Source organism: Oncorhynchus masou, chromosome 13, assembly GCF_036934945.1.
Source record: "Oncorhynchus masou masou isolate Uvic2021 chromosome 13, UVic_Omas_1.1, whole genome shotgun sequence".
Taxonomy (NCBI): domain Eukaryota; kingdom Metazoa; phylum Chordata; class Actinopteri; order Salmoniformes; family Salmonidae; genus Oncorhynchus; species Oncorhynchus masou.
In genome coordinates this window covers 88,078,348-88,093,998 of record NC_088224.1, presented here as the reverse complement: position 1 = coordinate 88,093,998, position 15,651 = coordinate 88,078,348, and the positions used below count along the sequence as shown (strand labels likewise).

At 45.7% G+C, this 15,651-nt stretch overlaps 2 protein-coding genes across 2 annotated transcripts in view; both read left to right on the top strand.

Moving 5' to 3' along the window:
- LOC135553465 (protein mono-ADP-ribosyltransferase TIPARP-like) overlaps positions 1 to 7,859 on the top strand; it is a 62,618-nt gene extending 54,759 nt beyond the window's left edge. Inside the window, exon 8 of the mRNA XM_064985573.1 lies at positions 7,728 to 7,859. Within this exon, the coding sequence (XP_064841645.1) occupies positions 7,728 to 7,859 (132 nt within the window). The remainder of the gene's footprint in view (positions 1 to 7,727) is intronic.
- Positions 7,860 to 13,243: 5,384 nt separating this feature from the next.
- LOC135551569 (protein LEKR1-like) overlaps positions 13,244 to 15,651 on the top strand; it is a 59,548-nt gene continuing 57,140 nt past the window's right edge. The window contains exon 1 of the mRNA XM_064982774.1: positions 13,244 to 13,405. Within this exon, the coding sequence (XP_064838846.1) occupies positions 13,402 to 13,405 (4 nt within the window). The 5' untranslated portion in view covers positions 13,244 to 13,401. The remainder of the gene's footprint in view (positions 13,406 to 15,651) is intronic.

Genomic DNA, 15,651 nt, shown 5'->3' with positions numbered 1-15,651 from the left:
ACATCGGGTGGTGTAGGTGTCCTGGAGGGCAGGTAGTTTGCCCCCGGTGATGCGTTGTGCAGACCTCACTACCATCTGGAGAGCGTTACGGTTGTGGACAGAGCAGTTGCTGTACCAGGCGGTGATACAGCCCGACAGGATGCTCTCGATTGTGCATCTGTAGAAGTTTGTGAGTGCTTTTGGTGACAAGCCAAATTTCTTCAGCCTCCTGAGGTTGAAGAGGCGCTGCTGCGCCTTCTTCACAATGCTGTCTGTGTAGGTAGACCAATTCAGTTTGTCTCCTCTCTGATTTGGTCCTGCCGTACATACCTACACTTACACTACGGTCACAAGACGCAGGCCTCCTTATTGTCCATAGAATTTCAAAGCGAACAGCTGGAGGCAGGTCTTTCTCCTATAGAGCTCCATTTTTATGGAATGGTCTGCCTATCCACGTGAGAGACGCAGACTCGGTCTCGACTTTTAAGTCTTTATTGAAGACTCATCTCTTCAGTAGGTCCTATGATTGAGTGTAGTCTGGCCCAGGGGCCAGGGGTGTGAAGGTGAATGGAAAGGCATTGGAGCGACGAACCTCCCACCTGGCCAGTTCCCTTCTCTCCACTGGGATTCTCTGCCTCTAACCCTACTACAGGGGCTGAGTCACTTGCTTTCTGGTGCTCTTCCAAACCGTCCCTAGGAGGGGTGCGTCACTTGAGTGGGTTGAGTCACTGACGTGATCTTCCTGTCCGGGTTGGGCCCCCCCCTCGTGTTCGTGCCGCCGAGGAGATCTTCGTGGGCTATACTTGACCTTGTCTCAGAGTAGTAAGTTGGTGGTTGAAGATATCTCTCTAGTGGTGTGGAGACTGAGCTTTGGCAAAGTGGGTGGGGTTATATCCTGTCTGGTTGGCCCTGTCCGGGGGTATAGACGGACGGGGCCACAGTTTCTCCCGACCTCTCCTGTCTAGCCTCCAGTAATTATGATGCAATAGTTTATGTGTCTGGGGGTTACCTTGTCCCAGACCTGCTGTTTTCGACTCTCTCTCTTCTGCACCTGCTGTCTCTAACTCTGAATGATCGGCTATGAAAAGCCAACTGATATTTACTTCAGAGGTGCTGGGCTGTTGCACCCTCTACAATCACTGTGATTATTATTATTTGACATTGCTGGTCATCTATGAACGTTTGAACATTTTGACCATGCACTGTTATAATCTACATCGGCTGATGTAAAAGGGCTTTATTGTAACGATTTTCCTCCTCTTCTGACGAGGAGTATGAAGGATCAGACCAATGCGCAGCATGGTAAGGGTTAATGTTATTTTTATTTCAACCGAACACAAAACGAAATAACAAGAGAATGAACAAAAACGAAACACTCCTGTCAGGTGCAGAAACACAACACAGAAAACAACCCACAACCCATAGTGGGAGAACAGGCTGCCTAAGTATGGTTCTCAATCAGAGACAATGATAGCCAGCTGCCTCTGATTGGGAACCATAACAGGCCAAACACATATAAATAGAAAACATAGAACACAAAACATAGAATGCCCACCCCAACTCACGCCCTGACCAAACTAAAATAGAGACAGAAAAAAGGAACTAAGGTCAGGACGTGACATTTATAAATACATTTGATTGATTGATTGATTATGGTCATAACATGGGTCATATCATTATGTGTCATAGCATTTTGGGTCTTTCAATTTCTGGTGAGACTCCCTCTTCTTCCACTGTCTGTTATTGTGGCTTGTCTAATGGCCTCTGGGCACCTCTCCCTCTTTTCCTCTGTCCTCCCGCTATTCCTCCCTACAGTATTCTTCTCTGTGACGTCTACCCAGGGTCTGTGTGTCTACAGAGAACCCAGTGATAGTTTTACTGTCTGGGCGTTTCTACTGCTTCACATGCAAATGCAACAGAGATTAAACACAAATGCTTAATTACTAGTTGGGAATAGAACTGAGCCAATGACCAAACAGTCAACAGAAAACCAATTTAGGGAGGAAGCAGAGGATGGTGGTAGAAAGTGGGAGGGAGGATGGGAGGGAGGGAAGATGGGGTGGGATGGAGCGGAAGATGGTGGTTGAGTGAGGGAGAGAGGAAAAGAGCATATAAACATCTACTTTTTAAGATGTGTGAATATGCACATTCTCGTGTGAGGTGGTGAGGAAATATTCAAGGCTCTGACTTGTTGAGATTTGTGTGCAAGGTTGGGTAGGTTACTTTCTAAATGTAATCCGTTACAGTTACTAGTTACGTCCAAATTGTAATTAGTAAATACATTTTTGGATTATCCAAATGCAGTAATGTAATCTGATTACTTTCTGTTACTTTTGGATTACTTTCCCCTTAAGAGCCATTAGAAGATGACAAAAAGGATCCATCAAACAAATTTGGTGTCATCATAGTGGTCTCTGATTGGTGGTCATCATTTGGTGTGTCATCATAGTGGTCTCTGATTGGTGGTCATCATTTGGTGTGTCATCATAGTGGTCTCTGATTGGTGGTCATCATTTGGTGTATCATCATAGAGGTCTCTGATTGGTGGTCATCATTTGGTGTGTCATCATAGTGGTCATCATTTAGTGTGTCATCATAGTGGTCTCTGATTGGTGGTCATCATTTGGTGTGTCATCATAGTGGGCTCTGATTGGTGTTCATCATTTGGTGTATCATCATAGTGGTCTCTGATTGGTGGTCATCATTTGGTGTATCATCATAGAGGTCTCTGATTGGTGGTCAGACTCGCTCAGGTGGAACAAATGTAAACATAAACTTCAATGCTGAATTGAATGTCACTGAGAAAACAGAAAATGTCATAATGTATTTTTTTTTCTGCAAACATCCTTTCAAAATGTTTAAGTCATCCAAAAAGTAATCTAGTTTTTCAAAAGTATCTGAAATTTGATTATAATATTTTAGTTGGTAACGTAACTGATTACAGATGCAGTTTTGTTGTAATTTTTTACATGCATGTGTCAGTGCATGCCTGTGTTTAAGGAACTCGGCCTTTGTACAACTTTGACACAGGGCAGAGTTGTTTTGGGTCAAATCAAACGCAAACACTTTGTCTAGCACGTGGCTAACTCATGCCTGGGATGCAAATCCACACTCAATGCACTCTGGGGTTGCCAACAGGTGAGATCCTATAACTGAGGCCCTATAGACATATAGGAATGTAATGACATGGTTAAAGTATGGGAGGATTTTTTCTGATGAAGCCCATTGATGAAGGCCGTAACTGTCAGGTATACTCCTCTCCGGTCTCCAGGTCACCAGGCTGCTCATTATTACGCACACCTGTTACCATCGTTACGCGCACCAGCGCCTCATCAAACTCAGCTGGACTCCATCACCTTCCTGATTACCTTCCCTATATCTGTCACTCCCTTTGGTTCCTTCCCCAGGCGTTATTGTTTCTGTTCCAGTGTTCATGTCTGTATGCTACCTGTGTTTCTTGTTTTGTTCATTTATTTATTAAATACACTCCCTGAACTTGCTTCCCGACTCCCAGCGTACACATTACCGTAATGTCAAGCTTTTAATTGTTTCAATAAAATAATGATTTTCAAATCTTTAGCGGTGCACCTTTTACTTGTCAAGGAATTTTGTAAACAAACTCCCAATTCCAAACGGATCCCAAGGTCCTACTGTCTCCAAGGCACTTGTGAACATCTGAAAGGCTTACATTTCCAAACTGATCCCAAGGTCCTACCGTCTCCAAGGCACTTGTGAACATCTGAAAGGATTACATTTGAGCCGGCTTGAATTTGGTCATCTCTCTGTTGCTTTTTCCATTTGACATGTCTTCCTGTAATGGAAGCGTAGAAAGACAAAACAATGGAGAGGAATAGAGATGTTAACGTTGCGGGCATATCTCCAAGTCCCATTTGTTCAGTGGTAGTTGATTGGGTGGAAGCATGATTAGATACACAACCCACCAGCATGTCTGACTAGACCCTTATTCAGCCCCTTATCGCTGTACTAAGAAGAGGGGAAGAAACCATCAGCACTGGTATACAGTACAACACAGGGTGGGTCTGTGTTTGGCTGGCCCTCTCAGTGTAGGTCTGTGATTGGCTGGCCCTCTCAGTGTAGGTCTGTGATTGGCTGGTTATTGAATTTAAACCCTGGTTGTGGATGGACAGATTTCCTCCCTCTGTTTCAGCGGTGGAGAGAAGTGACATTTATTTGTTCCTCTCTTGCCACAGCAGGGTGGTCCTTCTCTAGATAACATGTGATACTGATCAGATTGGGATGACTGGCTGGAGCACTGCCCAGTGAAATACACACACACACACACACACACACACACACACACACACACACACACACACACACACACACAGAATGAGAGAAAGGGAAATGAAGAGGTACTCCACCCTTCTCTTCTGCTGAAGAGTTGATGAACTGACTAAAAACAAAAATACATTCAATTCAGATGTTTTCTTTGTGTTTTAGCTTTGTTTTTCAAATGGGACGAAGTTAAAGGGAAATACATTAGAAATTATAACATCTGATAATTTCATGGTATTCTTTGAGAGAGAAGTCTGCTGAGTGAGATGTTTCACTATGTTCGTGAAGGACTGTGTGTGTTCAGCAGCCCTGCCCTTTGCTCCTGTCATTTAAGTAAGTAGTGTCGATGTGAAATCAGACTATTACACACTGTTCTGATGTGGTACCAGACTATTACACACTGTTCTGATGTGGTACCAGAATGTTCTGATGTGGTACCAGACTATTACACTGTTCTGATGTGGTATCAGAATGTTCTGATGTGGTATCAGAATGTTCTGATGTGGTACCAGACTGTTCTGATGTGGTACCAGACTATTACACACTGTTCTGATGTGGTATCAGAATGTTCTGATGTGGTATCAGAATGTTCTGATGTGGTACCAGACTGTTCTGATGTGGTACCAGAATGTTCTGATGTGGTACCAGACTATTACACACTGTTCTGATGTGGTACCAGACTATTACACACTGTTCTGATGTGGTACAAGACTATTAGAATGTTCTGATGTGGTACCAGACTGTTCTGATGTGGTACCAGACTATTACACACTGTTCTGATGTGGTATCAGAATGTTCTGATGTGGTATCAGAATGTTCTGATGTGGTACCAGACTGTTCTGATGTGGTACCAGACTATTACACACTGTTCTGATGTGGTATCAGAATGTTCTGATGTGGTATCAGAATGTTCTGATGTGGTACCAGACTGTTCTGATGTGGTACCAGAATGTTCTGATGTGGTACCAGACTATTACACACTGTTCTGATGTGGTACCAGACTATTACACACTGTTCTGATGTGGTACCAGACTATTACACACTGTTCTGATGTGGTACCAGACTATTACACACTGTTCTGATGTGGTACCAGACTATTACACACTGTTCTGATGTGGTACCAGACTATTACACACTGTTCTGATGTGGTACCAGACTATTACACACTGTTCTGATGTGGTACCAGACTATTACACACTGTTCTGATGTGGTATCAGAATGTTCTGATGTGGTATCAGAATGTTCTGATGTGGTATCAGAATGTTCTGATGTGGTACCAGACTGTTCTGATGTGGTACCAGACTATTACACACTGTTCTGGTGTGGTACCAGAATGTTCTGATGTGGTACCAGACTATTACACACTGTTCTGATGTGGTACCAGACTATTACACACTGTTCTGATGTGGTACCAGACTATTACACACTGTTCTGATGTGGTACCAGACTGTTCTGATGTGGTACCAGACTATTACACACTGTTCTGATGTGGTACCAGACTATTACACACTGTTCTGATGTGGTACCAGACTATTACACACTGTTCTGATGTGGTACCAGACTGTTCTGATGTGGTACCAGACTATTACACACTGTTCTGATGTGGTATCAGAATGTTCTGATGTGGTATCAGACTTCATCAGTGACTTCAAATGAAGATACCGTTTAGTTGTGCGTTACTTCTGTTGAAGGCAGCGTGACGTGAGAGGGATTTTTCAGAGGTCATTGTCCTGGTCCAGACGAGTTCAGCCCAGTCTCTGTGTGGCTGCACTAATCTGTTTTAATGATGTCTTACAGCCAACCCACACACACACAGCCAGGGTGCTCCCTAGACCGCCTTCCCCGGCGCTTAGAGGCGGCTGGCGGGGTGTGTGACACGATATGGACCGTGTTAGACAGGAGCTATTCTACCAACATGCTCCGGGGTTTTCGCTCACAGTTTCTGGGAAAATAAATGCCTTTGTGATGCTCCACACTGTGAGGTTTCTAACGCCTCACGCATCATCAATGACTCTCCCGTGTGATGGGTGTCTTTGTGTTTCCCGCACTGGCACGAGTGGAGACTGTGGCCTTCCTTACTCACTGAATGGCTCTGATTGAACAATTTGTCTGTCAACTATACCCTTGTGAGACCTTGGTAATCTTTGTCTTAAAACAATAATAAACTTAATTCCAAATTTAAACTGATTACACATATACTGCTTAATATTGTTCTCTTTTTCCCCCCAATTCAATTCAAGGGGCTTTATTTCTCTCTCTCTCTCTCTCTCTCTCTCTCTCAGACCCTGACTGACTACTGCGTGACTGCCCTGCCTCAGCCACACCGCTCTTATTTGAAGTGATCTGGCGGAGTGCTCTCACGACATCCGCTTCTCATATTTGTTACACAGATCTCAGGCAAATCCATTCTACACACACACTTATAGCAACCTTGTAAAAAGACACACACACACACACGCAGGCACACACAACTCAATATGTATTTGAGCTGATCTCCCCGCTATGAAGCACATAACTTTCCGCCTCTTCACTTCCTGGGAAGGCTTAAGAGAGAGGCTGTATACAGTGAGAGAGCAGGCTGTATACAGTGAGTACAAAAGAGCAGGCTGTATACAGTGAGTAAGAGAGCAGGCTGTATACAGTGAGTCAGAGAGCAGGCTGTATACAGTGAGTCAGAGAGCAGGCTGTATACAGTGAGTCAGAGAGCAGGCTGTATACAGTGAGTCAGAGAGCAGGCTGTATACAGTGAGTCAGAGAGCAGGCTGTATACAGTGAGTCAGAGAGCAGGCTGTATACAGTGAGTCAGAGAGCAGGCTGTATACAGTGAGTCAGAGAGCAGGCTGTATACAGTGAGTCAGAGAGCAGGCTGTATACAGTGAGTCACACCCTTATCTGTTTCACCTGTCATTTTGCTTGTATCCACCCCCTGCCAGGTGTCACACATCTTCCCCATTATCCCCTGTGTATTTATTCGTAAAACCTACCAGCGTTTGTTTCACTGCTCCTGCCTGTTTCTTGGTCCTGTTTTTTAGTCCTTACCGGTTTTGACTGTTCTGCCTGCCCTGACCCTGAGACTGCCTGCCGGTTTGTTCCTTACACCACCATTCTGGATTATTGACCCCTGCCGTACCTGACCCTGAGACTGCCTGCCGTTCTGGATCTTTTACACCCTTTCTGGATTATTGACCCCTGCCTGTCTTGACCTGTCTTTTGCCCGCCCCTGTTGTTTAAAAAAACTCTTGTTACTTCTACACCGTCTGCATCTGGGTCTTACGAACTGGCCATGACTGACCCAGCAGACTCGGACCAGATGCGACATTCCCTCGCCTCAGGAGAAGCCATCATTAGAAGGAACGAGGAGTTCCTTCGTGGTCTGATGGACCTTGGCCGAATGTCACGACCAAGCCTTGAACACATTGCTGGAGCAATTCCGTGGGTTGTCGACTAAGCAGCTTACCACAACGGTAACCTCCCAGCCCCTCAATAACCCGGCTGTCGCCCCGGTTTTCCGGGAACCCCGCTCACCTCCCCAGGAGCGCTTCAATGGAGAGTTGGGCACCTGTCGGGAATTTCTCGCTCAGTGATCACTCATCATGGAGCTGCAGCCTTCCTCCTTCCCCCCAGACCGCTCTAAAATAGCGTATCTCATCACGCTGATGTCCTGGAGGGTTCTCGCCTGGGCTACGGCAGTATGGGAACAACAGTCGGCCGTATGCTCCAGTCTGGAGGAGTTCGTGGCAGAGGTAAAGAAGGTTTTTGATACGCCATTGTGCAGGAGAGAGGATACCCGGAAGTTACTCCAACTTCGGCAAGGCTCCCTTAGTGTGGCAGACTACGCAGTGGATTTCCGCACATTGGCATCAGGTAGATTTCCGCACACTGTTGTTCCCATCCGTCCTTCTGAGAGTTCCTGGAACTCGGAAGCACTGTTCGACATGTTTCTGCACAGAGTTTCAGAGGAAGTAAAGGACGAACTTGCTGCCCCAGAACTACCGACAGATCTCGACTTGCCCATTGCCTTGACCATTCGGATCAATGGGTGACTACGGGAACGAAGGAAGGAAAGGAGACTCGATTCCACTCGCCCGGCCAAGGATTACACCTTGCCTCCGAGCTACACCTCGCCCCGAGAGAACCCAGGGCTACCCAAGTTTTTCTGAGAGTCTCCAAAGGCTGCCGATTAACCTCTTCCCAAACCTATGCAACTAGGCAGAGCTAGGCTGTCTCCAGCTGAATGGTTATACATGCTTCACACTTAGAGTTGCCTGTATTGCGGGACTACTGGTCATTTCGTCTCCACCTGTCCACTAAAAGACCAGGCTCACCAGTAGGAGTGAGTACTCTTGTGGGCCATACGGAGAACTGTTCCTCTCTCCCTACTCACATCCCTTTTCATGCCATGTTGCTGTGGGAGAACCAGTCGAAGTCTCTCTGGGTCCTTATCGACTCTGGAGCCGATGAGAGCTTTATGGACGCTACTCTGGTTTCTGAGCTGGATATCCCTACTCAGCTACTCTCCATTCCCATGGACGTTAGAGCTCTGGATGGGTACTCTATAGGCTGGGTCACCCACAATACTACCCCCATCACCGACCCTATGACTGCGGGATTGATCTTCTCCCAGGCAACATCCGTCCCGGGACGACTGTACTCTCTGTTGGTTCCAGAGACCAAGGCTATGGAGATCTACATTGTGGACACCCTAGCTGCTGGGTTTATCCGTCCTTCTGCCTCCCCCGCCGGCGCAGGGTTCTTCTTTGTGGAGAAGAAGGACAAAACCCTGCGCCCGTGCATCGACTACCGAGGACTCAACGACATCATAGAGAAGAACCGCTACCTGCTACCTCTCATCTCCTCAGCCTTTGAGCCGCTCCAGGGTGCCACCGTGTTCTCCACGCTGGACCTACGGAACACCTACCACCTGGTGCGGATAAGGGAGGGGACGAGTGGAAGACTGCCTTCAACACGGCCAGAGGCCACTACGGGTACCTGGTCATGTCCTTTGGCCTTAACAATGCCCCTGCTGTCTTCCAGGCTCTGGTTAATGATATTCTCTGCGACATGTTGAACCGGTTTGTCTTGGTCTACATTGATGACATCCTCGTCTTCTCCCACTCCACCCAAGAACACGTGGTCCATGTCTGGCAGGTTCTCCAACGCCTCCTGGAGAACCAGCTTTTTGTAAAAGCTGAGAAGTGCGAATTCCATCACTCCATCATCCCCGTTCTGGGTTACATCATCACTGCAGGGAGCGTACAGATGGATCCCGGGAAAGCCAGATGCACTGTCATGCCGCTATAGCCCCATGACTACTACCCCAGAACCTGAGACCATCCTTCACGCCTCGAGCCTGGCAACGGTACTCAGCTGGGGAATAGGGAAACAGGTTCAGGAGGTGCAGCATTCCCAGCTGAACCCTGAGGGGGGGGGTCCAGATAAACAGATGTTCATGCCTGACGTGGTGCGCTCCGCGGTCCTGGAGTGGGCCCACTCCTCCAGGCTTGCCTGCCACCTGGACCTTGGCTTTTGTGCGACAACGCTTTTGGTGGCCTACCATGGTTTCTGACGTCTCCGCCTTTGTCGTTGCTTGCATGGTCTGTGCACAGAACAAGACCCTTCGACAAGCTCCGGCTGGTCTCCTCCAACTTCTGCCTGTCGCTCATCGCCCCTGGTCTCACATCTCCCTGGACTTTGTCACGGGTCTCCCCCCGTCTGATGGCAACACTGCCATCCTGACCGTGGTGGATCGATTTTCCAAAGCCACCCACTTAATTTCTGTCCTCAAGCTACCCTCGGCCAAGGATACGGCCCAGCTCATGGTGCAGCACGTTTTCCGGATCCATGGGCTGCCCGGGGACATGGACTCTGACCGGGGTCCTCAGTTCTCATCCCAGTTTGTCCGCCACTGTCGTCGTACCTGGAGAGCCCGGTCGGCCCTCCTCAAGACCACCTCCAGGTATCGACAACAAGCGGATCACCACCGGACCCCGGCTCCCGGTATCGTCTCGGGAAGAAGGTCTGGTTATCCACCCGGGATCTGCCCCTCTGGGTGGAATACCGCAAGCTCTCCCCCCAGTTTATCGGCCCGTTTCCAATCTCCAAAATGAATAGCCCCTCTGCTGTTCATCTTCTGTTGCCCTGTACCCTTCGTATACATCCCACCTTTCATGTGTCCAGAGTTAATCCCATGTCTCACATGGGATTAAGCAAAGGAAGCAAAAAAAAGGGAGCTAGGAAAGGTGGAAAGGAGCTAGGAAAGAAAATAGATAAGAAAATGGACATAGGGATGAAGGTGAGGAAAGGGAGGTAGGGAAGGAGGAAAGAAAGCTAGGAGGGAAGTTAGGAAAAGGACGGAAGCTAGGAAAAGAGGAAAGGAAAGGGAGTGAGGAAAGGAGGAATGGAATCTAGGAAAGGAAAGAAGCTAGGGAAAGGGAGTAAGGAAGTCAGAAAGGAACTAGTAGGGAAGGAAAGGAAGCTAGTAAAAGAAGAGCCCATATGTATGTGGTAGGGATTAACCACGGCCAGTAGATGGCGATAGTATTGGTTTAAGTGACAGGCTAGTTTTAATGTCAGGCTACTGCGATCTGCAGCTGGATACTATTACAGGCGACAGTGGAGGGGTGGTGATCATGTCGTTCCAGGTATAAACATCATAGAGTTAAAGGACTCATCTTTGTATTTGTGCCATTATAGCTTCAGTGACAGCATTGGCTGTAGTAAATGTTCTTCTTCGCAATGACTCAATGGACATGACTCCAACAGGGTCACCAGGAGGGATCAGCCAATGAAGTTGGAAGTCACGCCCAGTTGACTACATTAAAATGGGTGAAGCCCTCAACCACGCTGCACATGCCTTTTGGTCACTAAAAGCCTCTATCATTCTCTATGATCAAAACACAACACCAACCATGAACACAGCTCATATCTAAGCACGAAATAATACTTGATAATCTTGCTTTTGCAGGTCAGTAGTAGATCTATCAATAGCTTCAATAATACAATTATTATTATACATATTATTCCTATATTCTGCTTTCATTTGTAATTTGTGTTTTATCATAGATAATTGACAGTGATGCTTCTTGTTGTGATTCTGAATGCGCATGGATGGGACCGGAATCCATGCTTTGTTGTGATTCTGAATGCGCATGGATGGTTCCGGAATCCATGCTTTGTTGTGATTCTGAATGCGCATGGATGGGACCGGAATCCATGCTTTGTTGTGATTCTGAATGTGCATGGATGGGACCGGAACCCATGCTTTGTTGTGATTCTGAATGCGCATGGATGGTTCCGGAATCCATGCTTTGTTGTGATTCTGAATGCGCATGGATGGTTCCGGAATCCATGCTTTGTTGTGATTCTGATGCCATGTGGGGAATCGTAGGTGCCTCATTTCAGTGAGTTTACCTCTTCTTTTGACTGCGTTCATGTCAATGCTAATATGGCACAAACTGCAAAGATGTATTTGAAAGACAACTCATTGTGCAAATGTATTAATGTTTTCAATAAACATTTGGAGCATAAACGTTGTTTACACATTGTCAAAATATCTAAGCCAACCCCGATCTGTTTTCCACCATAAAACTCATTGGTTTTGTTGCTAAATAGGCTAACCCACCCACCCACCCACCCACCCATCTATTGGACTATGATTGTGCCTTTCTGTATTATACTTGTGCTAAAAAAAAACTAAAAAAAATTCTACTGAGCTATTTACCTTATGTTCCTATTCTTTTATTTTATTATTCCTATTGTTTTTTCATTGTTGAGAAGAAATCTGCAAGTAAGCATTTGGTTGAACTTGAAACTTATGCCAAAGCCTAAAAGCCAAATATAGCCCTCTGTCTCTCTCTCACACACACACACACACACACACACACACACACACACACACACACACACACACACACACACACACACACACACTCCCCATCCCCTCCCCCTCTTACGGAGACACACGCAAGCACACACTCAGCAGGATTCTCTATTTACATTACACACTTGCCCACACATTGCGTGCTAAACGGACTCAATAACGCCTAGCTTCAAAGTCCCTCCAGGCACGGCGCCCTGAAACACTGGCTGCACCTTCCGAATTAGGTTCATTTGCCTTGGCTACCGATTAGATCACAATAACACAATTAAACTTTTTGTTCAATATATTCCACGATACATAGCCTAGCCTTTCATATGCTATGTTCATATAAAATTGAAAATGTAGTTATTATGGTGCATACAGTATGTTCCTATTAAGCACTGTTCTTGATTATTTGAGGGTATTTCATCATGCGTGAGTGAGTCAAATAGAAAGAGAGACAGGAAGAGAGAGGCATGAGGGAGTGTCAATCATAGATTTCGTTCGCGTGCGTTCTCAAGTCCAAATGCACGAAAGGTCGCGAGCTTCGAGGATTTTCTTTGTTTGTCTGAAAAAATACTTTACGCCGTTTTATCACGTACCCGTAGTTTGCGGCACAAAGGCGGATAAACCGGCACGAAGTTAGAAGTCTACTAGCGAGCGAGTGGGCGATGCAATTTGCATCAGAGGCCGAGTCCGCACGATTCATTGACGGGGTTAAATAGCACCACACGCATGCAGGGAAGAGGTCACTCATTCACTCAGCCAGCCACTCAAACTCAGCAGAGCGCATTAACCCATACTTAGGCTACACAGACCGAGTCAGAAAGGATGAAATTAGACCAATGATATCAGATAAAAAGCCATACATGTCGGCCAAATTACATTTACAAACAATATATTTCCTAAAATAAATTGCTCTTGCCTCCTGTAATATTGCTAAGCAAAGGGGGGGAAATGCCCCACGGGACTGTCTTGCCGTTGTTTCACATTACTTTAGAGGCAAGGAATTAAACGCACAGACCACAAAGCCATTCCTCTGCTAGGCCTGTTGGTTCCTGAAAAGCGTCTCTCTCTTTCTGCGCTGGGCACAGCAGTTCAGGCAGGCGACGTACTATGTCATTCTGCGTAAAAACCGGCGCGGTATCCATGGTGACAGACAACGCTTGGATCGCTCTTCCTGGCCAAGTGCACAGAAGGAAACAGCGTAACACTTTTTAGTGAGATAATTGCCGTTTTGCTTCTTTCGTTTCAAGAAAATTGGCCCAATGGGTAGGTAAAGGCGTCTTGTGTTACTGTTGATGATTAGATCAACTATAAAACCAAATCAAAAAGCTTTTTGGTACGTGTGTGTGTGAGAGAGAGGCAACAGATTTGTTTTAAAGTTGGTCGATTGTTCGGGAAGGATAGTTAACCAGCTGACGTTAGCAGACTGCCTCCAACGAAATCCATTTTTGAAACTTGACTTGAGATTTGTCAGTATGCCAAGCAGATGATACCCCCCTAGCCCGCTGCTTTGAAGTGATGTTATAGCAAACATACAGCTGTCAATCTATGTGTGTGTGTGTGTGTGTGAGAATTGAGAGACAGATAGATCGTGTCTGTGTGTCTGTTTCTCTCTCTGTGTGTGTGTGTGTGTGTGTGTGTGTGTGTGTGTATAGCCTGTACGTGCATTTCTCTCACGATTGTGTTCATGCGGAATAGATGAGTCTATGAACAGCTTGTCACTCTCACATTAGAACGATTCGTGGTTCAATCAAGGCTAAAATGGCCAAAATGTCACAGGGAAGGGGTTGTTATGCAAAACTTGTTCTCACGTCTGAATCAGTCCTAAAGGGTGTTTCTAATCCTGGGTAAGCAAGTAAACGAGGACCTAAGTCTTCCTGTTGCATTTCAGGCCAGGGAGGGAGGAGGGACTGCATAGAGGGGGATGGGTCTGTGTTTGTCTGTCTCGTGTGTGTACCCTACATACACACATGCCCTTTCACTCCAATTCCCCCTGATCGTCTGCGAGGGCATATGTCTCACCGCACGCAGGGGTTACTTAGCGGATACCCACTGATCTACATTCAGCTTTGTATTTCCCACCTAATGGTCAAGGTTAAGATTTTGGGAGGGTAAACTGATCTTAGATCTGTGCATCACACACTAGCCCGGCCTAGCATGTCCCCTCAGATGACCAATACCACCTGTGTGTGACAGTCCCCTCAGTGCAGGCCATAGACTAAATACCATAAGCTGTACTGATTAATCTATTAATGTGGCACGGCGAAATGGATTTAATATGGTCAACATCACACCACCCAGAACCATAGCTTTTCTCTCTAAATATAACTTCTTACATTTTGAATATGCACATACATAGCATTGTTTACATATTCCCAATGTAATGTTAAAGTGGAACTGACTGCATTTGAACAATATGAAACAAACAGACAATCATAATATCTGTATAAAAAAACATTCAAATTCCTAGGTTAAGCTACAAAATCAACTTTCTAAGAGGTTTTAAAAATAGGTTATATTTGACAAAAAAAAAAAATCCATGACATACAGTAATGCATTGTGGGTAGAATAGATGGATGCAGTTCAATGCATGATCAACAATACATTTCTTTGTAGTTTAACAAATATTGCTATCAGGTTGTAAATCACAGCTGGCCTGGTACATTGTTTGCTGCCTCCATTCGGGAGGCACTGTTTCAGTTTCAATGATTCAATATTTTGGATAAAAACGGACAACTGTAACTAAGGCTGGGAATGTCAATACAATCAAACTAGCAAGGGCAATGATCACAAGTCAATCATAACGTGGCTAATAGATTAGCGTACGTGTCAAACACAATACCTGCTGAACGAATAGGACACACAAGCGAGTATAAATGAGTCAAGAGTTGAGTCAAGTACTTTCTGAAATTACAACCTGGTTCACTCCCATCGGTGAACTCAACTTCAATTTGGCTGCTTTCGTTTGTCAGGTTTACAGCAGTGGAGGGAAAGTGTACAGACACATAGGTTACTAGAATGTTGCAGACTGGCTTCTGTTTTTAAAGGTTGGAAATAACAAAACAAACAAAAACCTGCAACAAAACAACATGCAAAGGAGAAACATGTAGGCCTTTTACAGAGACATTTGAGTAGTAGCCTCGGCTGGCTACTCAACCTCAATACATTTTGAGAGCACCACACAAGCGATGCTGCCTTCAACCGCACCGGTAATCCATCCAGCGCAAAAACATCTTTTAAGTTTACAACAAACGTTTCACGAATGCCTTACTATACGTCTTTCCATGCATTTCTGAAAACAAGCATATCTAAGTGCTCGCTTGTCAGAAGGTCAAGCAGAAGAGGTGACCTATTCTTCCCGGGTGTACAGATTTGAATAGGATTTCATGTTGCTGAAACACTGTCAGTTCCACTTTAATGGGGAGCCAACATGGCTGCCATGTCATGTTGTAGAATCATGTAAACGCATCATAACGCAGAAACCTCATTGGCCCAAAAACGTCTAAACACAT